Source organism: Fukomys damarensis, unplaced genomic scaffold (assembly GCF_012274545.1).
Source record: "Fukomys damarensis isolate Sample0158 unplaced genomic scaffold, DMR_v1.0_HiC HiC_scaffold_9, whole genome shotgun sequence".
Classification (NCBI taxonomy): Eukaryota; Metazoa; Chordata; class Mammalia; order Rodentia; family Bathyergidae; genus Fukomys; species Fukomys damarensis.
Window position 1 is genome coordinate 39,512,253 of NW_022900921.1, and position 13,626 is coordinate 39,525,878.

At 42.3% G+C, this 13,626-nt stretch overlaps 1 protein-coding gene across 2 annotated transcripts in view; it reads right to left on the reverse strand.

The window, feature by feature from the left end:
• The window catches only part of Mertk (MER proto-oncogene, tyrosine kinase), a 104,179-nt gene that overhangs the window by 49,057 nt on the left and 41,496 nt on the right, over positions 1 to 13,626 (reverse strand). For both annotated transcript variants that reach the window (XM_010638182.2, XM_019209614.2), the window contains exons 5-6: positions 7,405 to 7,491; positions 4,701 to 4,816 (exon numbers count right to left, since the gene is read on the reverse strand). In XM_010638182.2, the coding sequence (XP_010636484.1) occupies positions 4,701 to 4,816; positions 7,405 to 7,491 (203 nt within the window). The remainder of the gene's footprint in view (positions 1 to 4,700; positions 4,817 to 7,404; positions 7,492 to 13,626) is intronic.

The window sequence follows — 13,626 nt, forward strand, 5'->3', positions numbered from 1 at the left end:
TTTCTTTCTTTCTTTTTTTGAGACAGGGTCTCACTCTATAGTTGAGACTGACCTGGAACTCACTATGTAGTCCAGGCTGGTCTCGAACTCACAGCGATCCTCCTGCCTCAGCCTCCTAAATGCTGGGATTACAGGCATGCGCCACCGTGCCCGGCTAAAATCTATTTTCTTTTCATAGTGTAACCTGAGAATCTCTACTTTCATCTTGAGACTAATTAGTAGCATCATATGTTATCACCCTGCTCAACTATGGTAGAAATTCAACTCCAGCAGCACACACAGTTAAAGTATATTTTATGACATTAGGAAACAAAAGTGGCGTTTATAACTCATCCAGCAAACTTTCCTCCAAACTTCGTTAAATGTATATTTCCTTACCTTTCCCACCCCAAACTTATGTAAAGTCCCTTCACATCTCTCTCCAAATATCTGTATGCATAGGCAAGTGAGAGGGATACCCAGCAAAAACCTAGTCCTACGCCAAATTTCTACCTTTTTTCTTAAGCACACTTCCTGTTAAGGAATGGTGTTAGGAGAGAGTTTGGGAATATTCCCACAATACCTGGTTTTCAAAAATTTCTATAATATATAGTACTCATGAAATCAGAAGAGACTAGACAGTACTGGGTAAAACAGAAGAAACCTAAAGCAATTTTGGGGGAAAAAATCTTCAGCCCACAAAATGTATTCCCTTTACTAGTGGGTATGCAGTTATGGAGTGTGGCAACACAATACTGTTATTTGGGAATAAATATGTTTGAAATCTAGGGAAAGGTGCCATAAATAAACATTTTGGAACTGCATGTTCTCTGGTAGATGCCATGAAGGTGGTGTTGGGTCCAAGTTCCACCTCTCACTCAGACAGACCCTGTGAGTGACCGGAAGGTATCAGTTGGCCTAAGGAGTCACTAGAGGAGAAACAAGGGCCATCTGCTTATCTTGGGGGTGGCTGTTGTCAGAAACTGCTCTTTGTTTCTTCACATTAGAGTGTGCACCTACTCCCTGGTGAACAGCCACTAAAGCTTAGGTGGAGGAGAGCTTTGGCTGTCTGCTCCCATCCCAGTTCCAGGGCCCCATGTGGGCATCTCCAGTGATGCTCTTAAAGAACATGTTCCTGGAAGAAGATGGAATTTCAGTCACAGTCCTTCTCTGTGGGTCCTGGGGAAAAGAGAGCATGAAATGGCAAGAAGTATGCAGGAGGGCTAAAAATAGAAATGGAATGTGTGGCCCAAAAAATGGGCGAAGAAAGGAACTAACGTCAGGACCACAGGAAGCAAGAGGGTGTGTCCTGCCAGTGTGTGGCTCTGAATCTCAGCCAAAGCATTCGTTCATTACCAAGTCAGAGTTTAAAATTATAATGAACTACAGGGCCATACTTGGTCTTTTCAGGAATGAAAAAACAGGATTAATCAAGACTATCAAAGTATAACTTCTAAAAAATATATAGGATACTCAGTTAAATACGAATTTCCAATAGATAACACATTTTTTAGTGTAACTACATCACAAGAGTACTTGTGTAATTTACCTTGGTGTCCTGATTCTTATTTACTAAATCTAGCCATTTTACCAGACACGGAAAGGAGAAGGAATGAAGGGGAGGATTGAACTAGTAGGTGGAGCAAAGACAGAATGACCACATCCAGCACCAAAGGATCTGAGGTCAGAGGGGCCTGTAATTTAGGGCATGGCTACCCAAAGCCATAGCGAAGATAGAGGAAACAGGTGAAGCTTGTGTGTGATAATATTCCACCTTTGGTTGACCTGGTGTTCTCAAACCTCCCAGCCATCCTTTCCCACCTCTTGTCTATCTTGAAAGCCAGTCTCTCAAGGTGTTGGGGGTATTCTTCTTCAGTCTCCTTGCAGTAACCATTTCCATGTGGGAAGGCATATTGTGTCCTCTTAGATGTCTCAAACAGCTCAGCAACACAGTGACAGTTTGTAAAAGGGCTGGTCCATACTTTAATTGTGTCCATTTGTATAAATGCCTATCACCAGGCCCTGCTTGTTCCCAACAATAGCGCTCCAAAATAAGCAGAGCAAAAACTGATAGAATAAAGGGAGAAATAGTCCAGAAATAAGACCTCAACTCTCTACTTTTAATTACAGGTAGAAACAATCTGCAGAAGACCAGAAGGTACAGAAGACTATGAACCAACTAAAACCAACCAACACACACAGAACACTACACCCAACTATAGTGGAATATATTTTCTTTTCAAGTGCCTGGGAAACAATCTTCAGGATAGAACACATGCTACACCATAAAACAAGCCTTAGTAAGTTTAATGGGACTGAAATCATACTGACGATATTCTCCAGACACAATGGGAAACCAACAAAGGAAGAAAACTTGAAAAATTTACAACTATGTGGAAACTAAACAACATAGTCCTAAATAACTAAAATGGACAAAGAAAAAAATCATAAGAAAAAAGACAAAAACAAAACAAAACCTTGAGATGAATAAAAACACAACAAAACAAAACCTTATGGGATGCAGCTACTTAGAGGGAAATATGAAGATGCCTATGTTTAAAAAGAAATCTAAAATCAATAATATTATATATTAGGAAACTAGAAGATGAGTAAATTAAGCCAAAGTAAATAGAATAAAATGCAGACTAAGATAGAAATGAAGAGACAGGAGAAAGAAATTTAAAGCTCTGGGGACAGGGGATTTAGCTCAGTGGTTCTGCTGTCTGCCTCACAAGCGCAAGGTCCTGAGTTTGATCCCTGGTACAAAAAAAAAAAAAAAAACAAAAAAAAATTTAAACTCAAAAGTTACTTGTTAAAAAAGATGAATAAAACTTGCACAAGTGTCAGCTAGACTGATGAAAAAAATAAAAGAGGAGACACAAATTACTAACATCAAGAATGAAAAAGGAGACATTAATATTAACCTGAAAGAAATGAAAGGATTGCAAAGGAATACTATGAACTGTATACCAACAAATTAGATAACTTAGATGAAACGATCAAATTCCTAGAAACACCCGAACTATCAAAACTGACTCAAGAAGGAACAGACTGAAGTGCCAGTGCAAAACTCCCTGAATAATGTAAAAACGATCGAATTGCACTTAATTTCATTCATTCATTCATTCATTCACTGTTTTTTGAGAAAGGGTTTCACTAGATAGTCCAGGCTGCCCTTGAATTCACTGTGTAGGTCAGACTGGCCTTGAACTCATGGAGATCCTTCTGCCTCAGCCTCCTGAGTGCTGGGATTACAGGCTTGCACCACTATGCCCAGCCTGAATTGCCATTAAATGGATGAATGTTGCAGTATGTGAAATATATATATTTTCAAAAAGTGTTTTTAAAAAAGAAAGATAGCCCTGGTGAGGAATCACAAGTATAAGAATTCCTTACACTTACTAGTATTTGGGAAGTTTACAAATAAAGTTGAGCAAGAATTAACCAAGGGTGGAGATGGTGGGGGTCAGGGTGGAGGCTATTTTAGGGATAATGCATGCTTTTATTCCTGAGACAAGGAACAGCTGTTAGATAAGAGTAGGAGGCATTAAGATCAGAGAAATTAATTGCATTTGGTATTAAAAACATCTGGTTGTCAACATGAAATTCTTTGGAAGTCATTTTTCTAAGAGCTGGCATAACTGGCCTATGTTAGGTTAATGTCTATGTTTATTTTGCTTGAAGTACTAGGAATTGAACCTTCGACCTTCATACTGAACTACATCCTCAGCCCTTTTTTATTTTTCATCGTGAGCCAGGGTGTCACTCAGTTGTGATCTTCCTGAATCAACTTCCTAGTGCTGGGATTACAGATGTGTGCCACCATACTTGGCCCACGCTAACATGCTTTTAACTAACAAGACTAGATATTTAGGAACCTAAGAGCATTCCTGTCCTTCCTGCAGGATAAAGTGCAAGACAAAATACATTCCTATTTTCAGCACATTATGCCTGCGTATTTGGTAACCTACTCCCACACAGGCTGTGTCTCCTGGCTGCAGAGCTGGCTTCTGCTCTGCCACTCACAGGCTGTGAGCGTCTGAGCCTGCAGTGCAGGTGTGCTTTAAGTGAGAGAATGTTTGCAGTCTGGGGCTGCTGTAGGCCCTCTACAGTGAATAGTTGGTCACTGTCACTATTTCCATTTTTATCAAAGGCACACTCAAGAGCAATGCTTACATCATGACAAGGTGTTACGGGAGGGTGTCTAACCTACATTTCTGTCAGCACTGTCTCACACCAGTTTTAGGTATTTGGTAGCTAAAAATGGTCGAAGACCGTAAAGCCTATAATCCCTAGTTTCCCTGGGAGACCCTGGCTCAGGTGTGATGTGTAACCCACCTTTGTCGCATCCCTGTCCTATCTCTGTCCCTCACGGCACTAGTCCAAGATGAGCCACACTGAGGAATGCCTCGTCTCCTGAAGTCTCGGTCACAAGTCAGCCCTCCTTTAGGAATATGTTTTTGTAATTAAAGATTAGTTCTCCCTATTTTTCCTTGGAAACATGCCCCTCTTCTGGTTGGGCCCTGGACCACGAGTGAAGGAAGCAGCACTATGGACAGGGCATCACAAAACTGTGCACAATAGTGGACAATGGGGAGGTCAAGGGATTCTGGACAGAAGAGGACAAATGACCTCTGTGCTTGTTCTGAGGAACAAGAAAAACCAGGAAGCCTCCCAGACCTCCCAGACCACCTCCTTTCCTCTTCACCCGGGAGGTTTACCTGAATGCTGCAGTTCCTGAATGGGGAGTAGCCATCAAAACCAGGGACCCAGGAGATCAGAATGCTGTGCGCTGTACTGTTGCGGATGTGGACTTTGCTCGGTGGGGAGGGAATTGCTACATAAAAACAAAGATGCACACATGCAAACACAATTATATGCCGCAGGAAGTCCTACCTGCCAAACAAATGCATTAATACTGCACCTGTTTTGTGCCCTGAGATCAGCAAAAGGGAACACATATTTCCAAGAGGTACCACTTAAGGCTTGAGGCTAATGGCACTGGTCTGGAGAGAAGTATTCCAACAAGGTGATGTTTGTGCCTGGGCCCCAAAAGAGGGCTACAGACCCACTTTCATGCTCATTGATGAAGTGAAGACACCTTTAACTAGAGAAGGATTTGGAGACGTCCATGTCCCTCATGGAGCCCATATTCTTCACCCTGCTATGTGTAGCCTCATGGCTGGACGCTAATGTAATTAAACAGGGACCAAGAGCCATAGCCCTCTTGCCCTTGTGAAGCAGCTGGCCCAATGGGAGAGACTCACAGAAGACCAGATGTCACAGGAGGGAAGGAGAGGGAGGGAGGGGGAGGGGAGAAGGAGAGAGAGAGAGAAAGAGCTTTCTAAACCTAGGAAACAGGTGAGAGTTCAAGCAAAAGCCACCTGCACCCACTGGGTAAGGGGTGCTCAGGTACAGTGAGTGAGCACTGACCTCAGTTGCGTGTTGGACAAAGAAAGTGATTTCAGCTAGAATCTAAGAAGCATCAAAAGTTTGGGGAATCTTATCTCTTTAATTGTTCATAATAATTCCACTTACGGTAAAAATAATGGCTGATGTTCTTGTGTGCTTACCCTGTGCCAGACTCTGTAGGGACTTCGTAGAATCATTACAGAACCCTGTTAGAGAGGGAGTCTTGCAAGCCCTATTTACAGATGAAGGAACTGTGCAGAAGAGTTTAAAATGTGCCAAAGGTCCCAGAGAGGTCATAAGCAATAGAACAGGGTCTTGAACTCAGGTCTGCCTCACCTTAGAGCTGGTGTCCCAACTGGGACATGGAAGCCCTATATTGAGGGACAGCAGACAGATGGGAATGAGTACACAGCCTAGTGAGTGGGGTGCACTTGGCGTACTGCTGGACTTACTTTCCTAAGCAGATTATTTGTAAAATTGATGTGAAGGATCTGCTTTTTCCAGATCAAACTCTGACCATATACATCATAGCTATAACAGTTTAGAAGGGAGTCTTGGTGGCTATGGTACAAATTTTATAATACATGAAAACAAAGAACATAAGTTTTGGAATCAGAATTTATTTTAAAAAGAAACCTCAGCTGAGATTCTGTGTGAAGCCTAAAATGAAATGCTTCTCATTTCATAGATTTTTTTTTAATTTTAAGAAGTTTATATTTTAGGAAAAGACTTGTACAAATTTACACCTACTCACGAATTTCTGAAATTCCGATCATGTCTTGTTAACTTGTAATAATGGGATTTGTACCATAGGAAGGAAGTTATACATTTCCTCTAGTATTAACTTTTAGTTTGCTCATCTTTTTCAAAATTCCAATGAACTTTTAGAGAATGCCCTTTCATAACCTCTCATCTAGTTGATCTGCAGAAACTAAAACTAGCACCTTGTTTTGTTTTTTGGTTTTTGAGACAGGGTCTCATCCCAGGATGGCCTTGAACTCACAGGGATCCTCTTGGCTCAGCTTCCTGAGCGCTGGGATTACAGGCATGCATGATCATACCCAGCTCCAGTGACTTTTTAGAATATAACTTCTTTCCTAGTTTTGACTTTTCTGCATACACCCAAACTTAATATTAACATATTATCAAACACACTACTGCTTCCTTGCACTGCTAAGGATGAGAAAAACACAAACCTAATACACCTTCTTCTCAATATCTAAATTAAGATCAAATAGTAAAACATAAAATGTGTTTGCATTTCTATGAGTGACATGAAAAGAGATAAAAGGATATTATATGCTTGTGTGTCTTCCTTTCAAGTTGAGGGTTTAAATATCTTTGGACACAGGAGAGGAGGAAGACAAGGCAGATGGATTAGAATGAGGACTTCCACCAGCTGAAGACTTTCAGACCTATGCCTTTAATCCTGTCGTGACACATTGCCCAGCAAACTGAAGCCTACTGAAATCTACACTCAGAGGAAGCCAGAGGAAAAGGCAGATTGGGAGAGAGACGGAAGGAGCTTGCAAACTGCTTTCTGTGCCTTGCTCCCTCCCTCTGCCAGCAGCTAGCAGAGAACTGTGTCAGTCCTGGGTGACCCGGAAAGGATGGAGCCTATTCCTGAGATCAAAGCTCCCCAGGGACCCCACTCCCAGGGCTCTTGGAAGTTGTATGAGGACAAGTGTAGGGTGAGGTGGAAAAAGTAAAAATAGGAGCTCATATGATCAAAGGTAAACATCTGAGCTTTTTTTATTTTTGGAGTAAGCATGATTAAATTCAACAATGTTTTATGAAGATTTATGTTCCAGCTGGGCACCATTATGAATCTTCTACTTGCATTAAATCATTAAGCCTTAATAATAGGGAGGTTCTGTAATTACCTCTATGTTCTAGAGGGGAACATGGAAATCCAAGAGGTGAAGTGACCTGGGTAACTGGCTGCAAGAGGTCACCCTTGGTCTCCCAACAAGCCCCTAGAACACATTCGAGCGGCCTGGCGATGCTGCTTACCTTTGATGTTGACCTGCACACCCTTGGACACAGTCAGCCCTTTGTCATTGTGGGCCTCGCAACTGAAGATCGCCATCTCTGTCAAACCTGGAGTGAAAGGACACCTGTGAGACCAGGTGCATGGAAACAGAATGCTCTCTACCAGAAGTCTGTGGTCAGTGTGCTTCTATCTCTTGGCTCATTACTTCAAGCCAAAAATGCGAAGTTAATTTAAAAAGTGTGCTGGCTATAGAAAACCAAACCTGGAATAAAACCTCAGGTACTTCAAGCAAGGCAGTCTTGGTCCCCAAAAGTAGCTGTCTGCATTCACTCAGATCCCAAATGGTGAGACTTAAGGACTAAGTCTAACAGTACTGCTTAGACCTCTACATTTCTGCACAGACATAAGGACTTGCTGACCCCGACATCCAGCAAAGTGGGTTCTAATTCAACCAACTGTTGCTGAGTCCCCAGTATATATTATGTCACTATGCTATGGACATTTAAAAATATCAGAAATAGCAGGGGGAAAAGCCATGGGTTTTAAAATTTTTCAGGTGATCTACTGTAATTAATATTTTTTGGATAGTAAAAACTAACTCACAGGGAATTGCTATGTAAACACAAGGCATTATAACTAATTGAAGAGAAGACATTAGTGTAGGTGAAGTCTACCATTTAGAGCTTTAAAGACATCTTAGAAATAAAAAAAATTAATTCATTGATTTTAAATAGAAAGATTACTTAGATCTTGGTTTCTAATACCATTCTCCAATAAAAGGAACCAGGTTCCTTGGAGAAATGGCTGCTTCTCAGATCAGGGTATCACAGACATACAATGAGCCAGGAGTGCAATTTAATATAACTTACAACACACACACACACACGCACACACACACACAGTGAGAGGGTATGTCAAAGAGACACATGAACCAACTGAAAGGGCAAAAGCTAGAACAAATTTGAACAAGAAAATGAATTATAGTATTGACTTATAACCCAAAGTATAAAATAAATGCTCATGAGTCTATATTGATAAAATAAATGATTAAATAAATAGAGAACAGAAACACCTCCCATGAAGAAGAATCCAAGTCTATGAGGATGTTCTATCCTTAAAGAAGCAGAACCCAACCCCCCACCCTTTCAGGGTGGGCTGCACAAAGTGACCTCCTTTCAAAGAGTCCAGTAGGAAATGGGGAAAAAACAAAGAACTTTAGACCAGAGAAACTGATAAACACGACCCAACCAGGTGACCAAGGTCAGTGATGTCATGTTGGTAGAATGTACTGGCATTTCCCTCTGCAGTGCTCCTCTTGACAGGCTATTTTCAAGAGGAAAATATCAAGTTTAACTGTGTGGACATTCTCTAGAATACCTGACCTGTAATCCTAAAACTGTCAAGGTCATTGAAAACAAGGAAAGGATGAGAAATTGTCATACCAAGATGACTAAGTGGAATATGGTATCCTGAAGGGGATCCTGGGACAGAAAAAGGACAGGAAGTAAAAACTGAGGAAATGTGATTTCCAGTTACAAATAACATGCCAATCCTGTCCAGGACTGGTATACGCACTGAAACAAATATACCAAACAAATGGAAGTAATAGAGGAAAGCAGAGGTGGGATTTATGAAGATGAACAAAAACTACCAGACTGGAATAGATGTGGACATTTCATAGCCCAAACCCTTATGGCTTTCCAGGGAGAAAATCATCCACCCTCCAAGTCTCCAAAGTATTCAGCCTTCATCCCACCCTATCTTGAATGCCCTGGAGCCTCTGGGTTTCCAGGTTGCTGGGCCAGTCCTCTCCTATGGGTCACTGCTTACAGAAGCCTCTTGTTTACACCCTTCCCACTTGGTCCTCTGTTGGTTTGAAAAGAGGTAGCCTGTGCCATGGATCTGAAAGATACTCTTAAGGACATTCAATAACAGGATGTTCCCTTGAGGGAAGGACAATTTCAATTACGGACAAAGCAGCTTCTAGGAGCACAACTGGGCTAATACTTTGAGTTCTGGATTAAGCAATACTGCAAATTAAACAATCTTGTTTCTTCATTTTTTTATTCTAGTGTCCATCTTTCTACCACAGGAGGCAATGTAGATGATATAGTTTTATCACCTCAGAACTCTATCTGCCCTGACTTCCTTCACTCCACAGTACTTGCTAAGTACTCACTAAGTACCACACATCTTTCCAGGAGCTTAGATGCATCCACCAATAAAACAGTTTGTGGAATTTTCCAGAAATTGTATGTCCTGTGATGACATCACAGCTCTACTGACAAATAGAATGTGAGCTCTATAAGGCCAGAAAACAGAGTTTTGGGTTTTGTTTTGGTTATGCAACGCTGAGAAATGACCTAAGGCCTTAGCCTGCTCGGCAGGAGGGCTAACATGAAGCTACATCCCCAGTCCCTAAAGTGCTTCTTTATCGGGTGTGGTGGCACATGCCTGTAATCCCAGCACTCAGGAGGCTGAGGCAGGAGGATCACTGTGAGTTTGAGACCAGCCTGGGCTACATAGTGAGTTCCAGGTCAGTCTCAACTTACATAGTGAGACCCTGTCTCACCCCCCCATAAATAAAAATAAAAGAAGGAAAAAACCCTTTTTAGTTCAAAATAATTTTAGAGTCACAAGAAGTTGCAAAAATAGCACACACTTCCTATGCACTCTTCACCCTAGCTTTCACCAATTACAAAGATCTTACATGATCATTGTATGTACAATGATCAAAACCAGGAAAGTGATGTTGGTACACAACCAGTCACTGAAATACAGACGTTCCTAGTTTCTGTTTTATTTTGGGGAAGGGGAAGAAGATGTAATTTTATGAAATTTTAATCACAGATACAGGTAGGTTGTGGCTATAGAATTCCATTGCAAAAGAAAAAAAAAAAAAAAGAGAGAGTTCCATCATGTTACCCTGTACAGGAACATCCTAGCCTCTAATTTGGCCACTGGGAAAAACTGATCTTTTCTCCACCACTGTAATTTATTTACTCTGACAATGTCATCTCAATGGAATCAGACAGTATGTAAGCTTTGAGATAAACTTTGCTCAACTAGAATAGTGTCTTTCAGACCAAGTCCTTTCTGCTCCTGGTTCTTAAATTCATTTTTTGTTTGTTTGTTTTTTTTCAGTACCGGGAATCAAACTCAGGACCTTGCACTTGTGAGGAAGGCATGGTGACACTGAGCTAAATCCCCAGACCTCTTAAAGACAATTCTTACAATATGGGGTGAGGACGCAGGGGTGGGAGGGGAGGCCATGTATCCAGGGGAAAAGGCACATGACCTTCCTGTTCATAAATACGCTTGCTCAAAGTAGTCCAACCAGCAGGGCTATTTTAAACCACTTCCCTACTTGGCATTCTCTCAGTAGATGGGATAGGAAATTTTACTTTGAGGTTAATTGCAAGATAGAATGGCAGCCCCTGTGAGCTCTCACTACACCATCAGAAGGTAAGGGGCTGCTGCTTAGGCAGTGAAGACTCCCAAAAGTGGCTCAAGACAGAACAACCTCAGCATCCAGCTCCCCAAACAGGAACTGGGAGAGGGTCAGGTAACAAACTAAAGCATCTGCAAGATCAAAAAGGGCTTTAACTAAGGGATGGAACCCTGGTCTTCAGGCTTACTAGGAAAGCTCTCTAGAATCTGAGCTACCCCAGCCCTTAACTAAGTATCTGTGCAGCTTCTTTATGGTGTTACAGCAAGTAACTGACTTGACACAAGCCCTACAGTCAGATCAGTACCCTGAGCTTCATGCCCCCTTCTTCCTGGATTTATTTATGCCCCTTGAGTCTACAAACTGAATTAAAAAAAAAATCTTGGTCTGTTAATTTCACTGAACTCACTACAGACATTTAATAAACGAGGAGAGGGACAATAGCCAGGTGTGGTGGTAAATGTCAGTAATCCCAGCACTAAGGGTGGCTGAGGCTGGAGGATAACAAGTTTGAGCACAGTCTGGGCAACTTAGTGAGATCCTGACTCAAAATTTAAAAAGGGCTGGAGGATGTGGCCCAGTGAGAAGGTTCTGGGATCAGTCCCCAGTACTGTGGGAGAGGGGCAGAGTACTGGGGCTGTAGTAGGTCAGCGCTAGAGTGCCCTGGGCTCCATCCCCAGTACCAGACCATGAGAGGTGGGCGGGGGCTTTAAGTGCAAAAATAGCTGCAAATACAAGTCACTTCCTGATCACTACGTATCTTTGTCACCAGTGAAAGAACCCGACTCAGGAACTATTGGTAATGAATTCACTTGTTCATTACTCCATTTGTCCATTAACATAGCTCTCAGGTGCCAGGCACTTTGCTCAGAGACGGGGCTGAGCTGACCATTTATATGTAAGAATCACATTTATTAATAACCCATCCTGGAGGCTCAAGAGGTACAAGGCTGTGGTGTGATGCTACGGGGAGGTACACAGAGGAGAGGAAGATTTTCAGGAAGGATTTGTGAGCCGAGTATCAGAAGGTGGGCAGGGATTAGCAGACAGAGGATGGGACAGCAGCCTGAGCAGAAGGGCCAAGGTGCAGTGCACGCGAGGGCTCACATGCAGGTGCCCGTGCCAACGAGGCAGGAGCCCCAGCAGAAGGATGTGATTTAACCCAGGTGTAGAAGTTCTGCACGAAGCCCTCTACTACCCAAGTGGAAAGTGAGTCAGGATGTAGTGGGTGAGCGCGGGGAGTGCGAGGACATCATGCTCAGGGTGTGACAGACCCTGCCTTGGCAATGGTCCAGGAAATTCTGAATGACGCCATAGGGTGGAAAAACAGAAGGGCAAACAGAATGTGCAGGCTGACAATGGAGAATAAGGCTGGGCTCCTGCTGACTGAGGCTGCACAGGGACACCACCTCTGCTATCAAACAGGCACTGAATAAATACTGTGGGATTCTATGACAGCCAAGTAGAGGGGCTTGGCGCACCCCTCCTCCTCCACAAGAAAGTGCCAAAGCAACAGGGGGGCAGCTGCATTTTGAGTTGTGATGAACAAGTCATAAAATCTAAATTGACTGAGTTGGATGTGGTGGCACACACCTATAATTTCAGCATTCTGGGAAGGTGAGGCAGGAGGATTGCAAGCTCAAATCCAGCTTGAGCAATTTAGCAAGCCTCTGTCTCAAAAGTGAAAAATAAAAAACGCAGGGGATATATGTAGCTCAGTGAGAAGGCTGTGTCCAGTCCCCAGTACCAGAAAAAAATTTGACTGAAATATATCTTTAAACATTATTTTAAGATCATTACTCTGAATCCTAGAAAATTTTAAAAATGGGCTGAGGGTGTGACTCAGTTGTAGAACATATTCTTAGCATGCATGAAGTCCGGGGTTCAAGCCCCAGCACCAAAAATAAACAATAAAATAAAACACAAATAAAAAATTCCCCTCCACTCTAAAAAAGAAAGAAAAGAAAAATATTATTGCTGAGAAATTCACAGCCTGCTACGCAAACCTTTCACAACTGGAAAATTGCTTGAGCAATGCAGCAGACTGAGTTCATCTGGAAACTAGGTGCAGAGTGTCAACGCAGTGGTTTCAGTGACTTCTTCATTTACAGACATGTTTGTTTCTACCCTGGAAATTCTAGGCAAGCTGGTGAAGCTAACACAGTCCGAGTCAAGTAAGCATCGGTGAGAATTGCCCTGATCACTTGCTTTCTGGGACGCGGTGGTCCTGGATGGGATGGGAAGTCCTCAGCTCCACACATGTTTGGAAGCCCCTCTCTCCAACATTGTAGCCAAGGCTCTTCTGCTGGTCATTTCTTTGCTTCCCATGCACCATGCACTGAACTAGACCCTGAGGATGTGCCCAGGGAAGCTTCAGTTCTTGCACTCAGGAAGCCCCTGACCTCAGGGAAGCAGAAGTAAACAGAGGCAGAAGTCAGACCCCCACCTTTGGGTGCCACGAGTCCAGTTCTCAGCAGGTGCCTGAAACCTGCTTAGCACCAAAATCCATATGCACTGGTTTTTTCACACTCATAGACACATGCACACTTGAGTTGTGATAAAAGAAGTCATAAAACATAATAGTTTAATTTGTCAATTAGGTACAGTAAATTATGAACAATAACTAATAATAGAATGGTTATAACATCGACCATACAACAAGTTATATGAATATGGCCTCTCCTGTTTCTAGGACTTTACATTTAGTATTTTTTTTAGCCTTGGTAAACATAGATAACAGAAAGCAAAACCTCATATAAAGGGGAACTACTGATATCTGACAGAGGTGAGTATT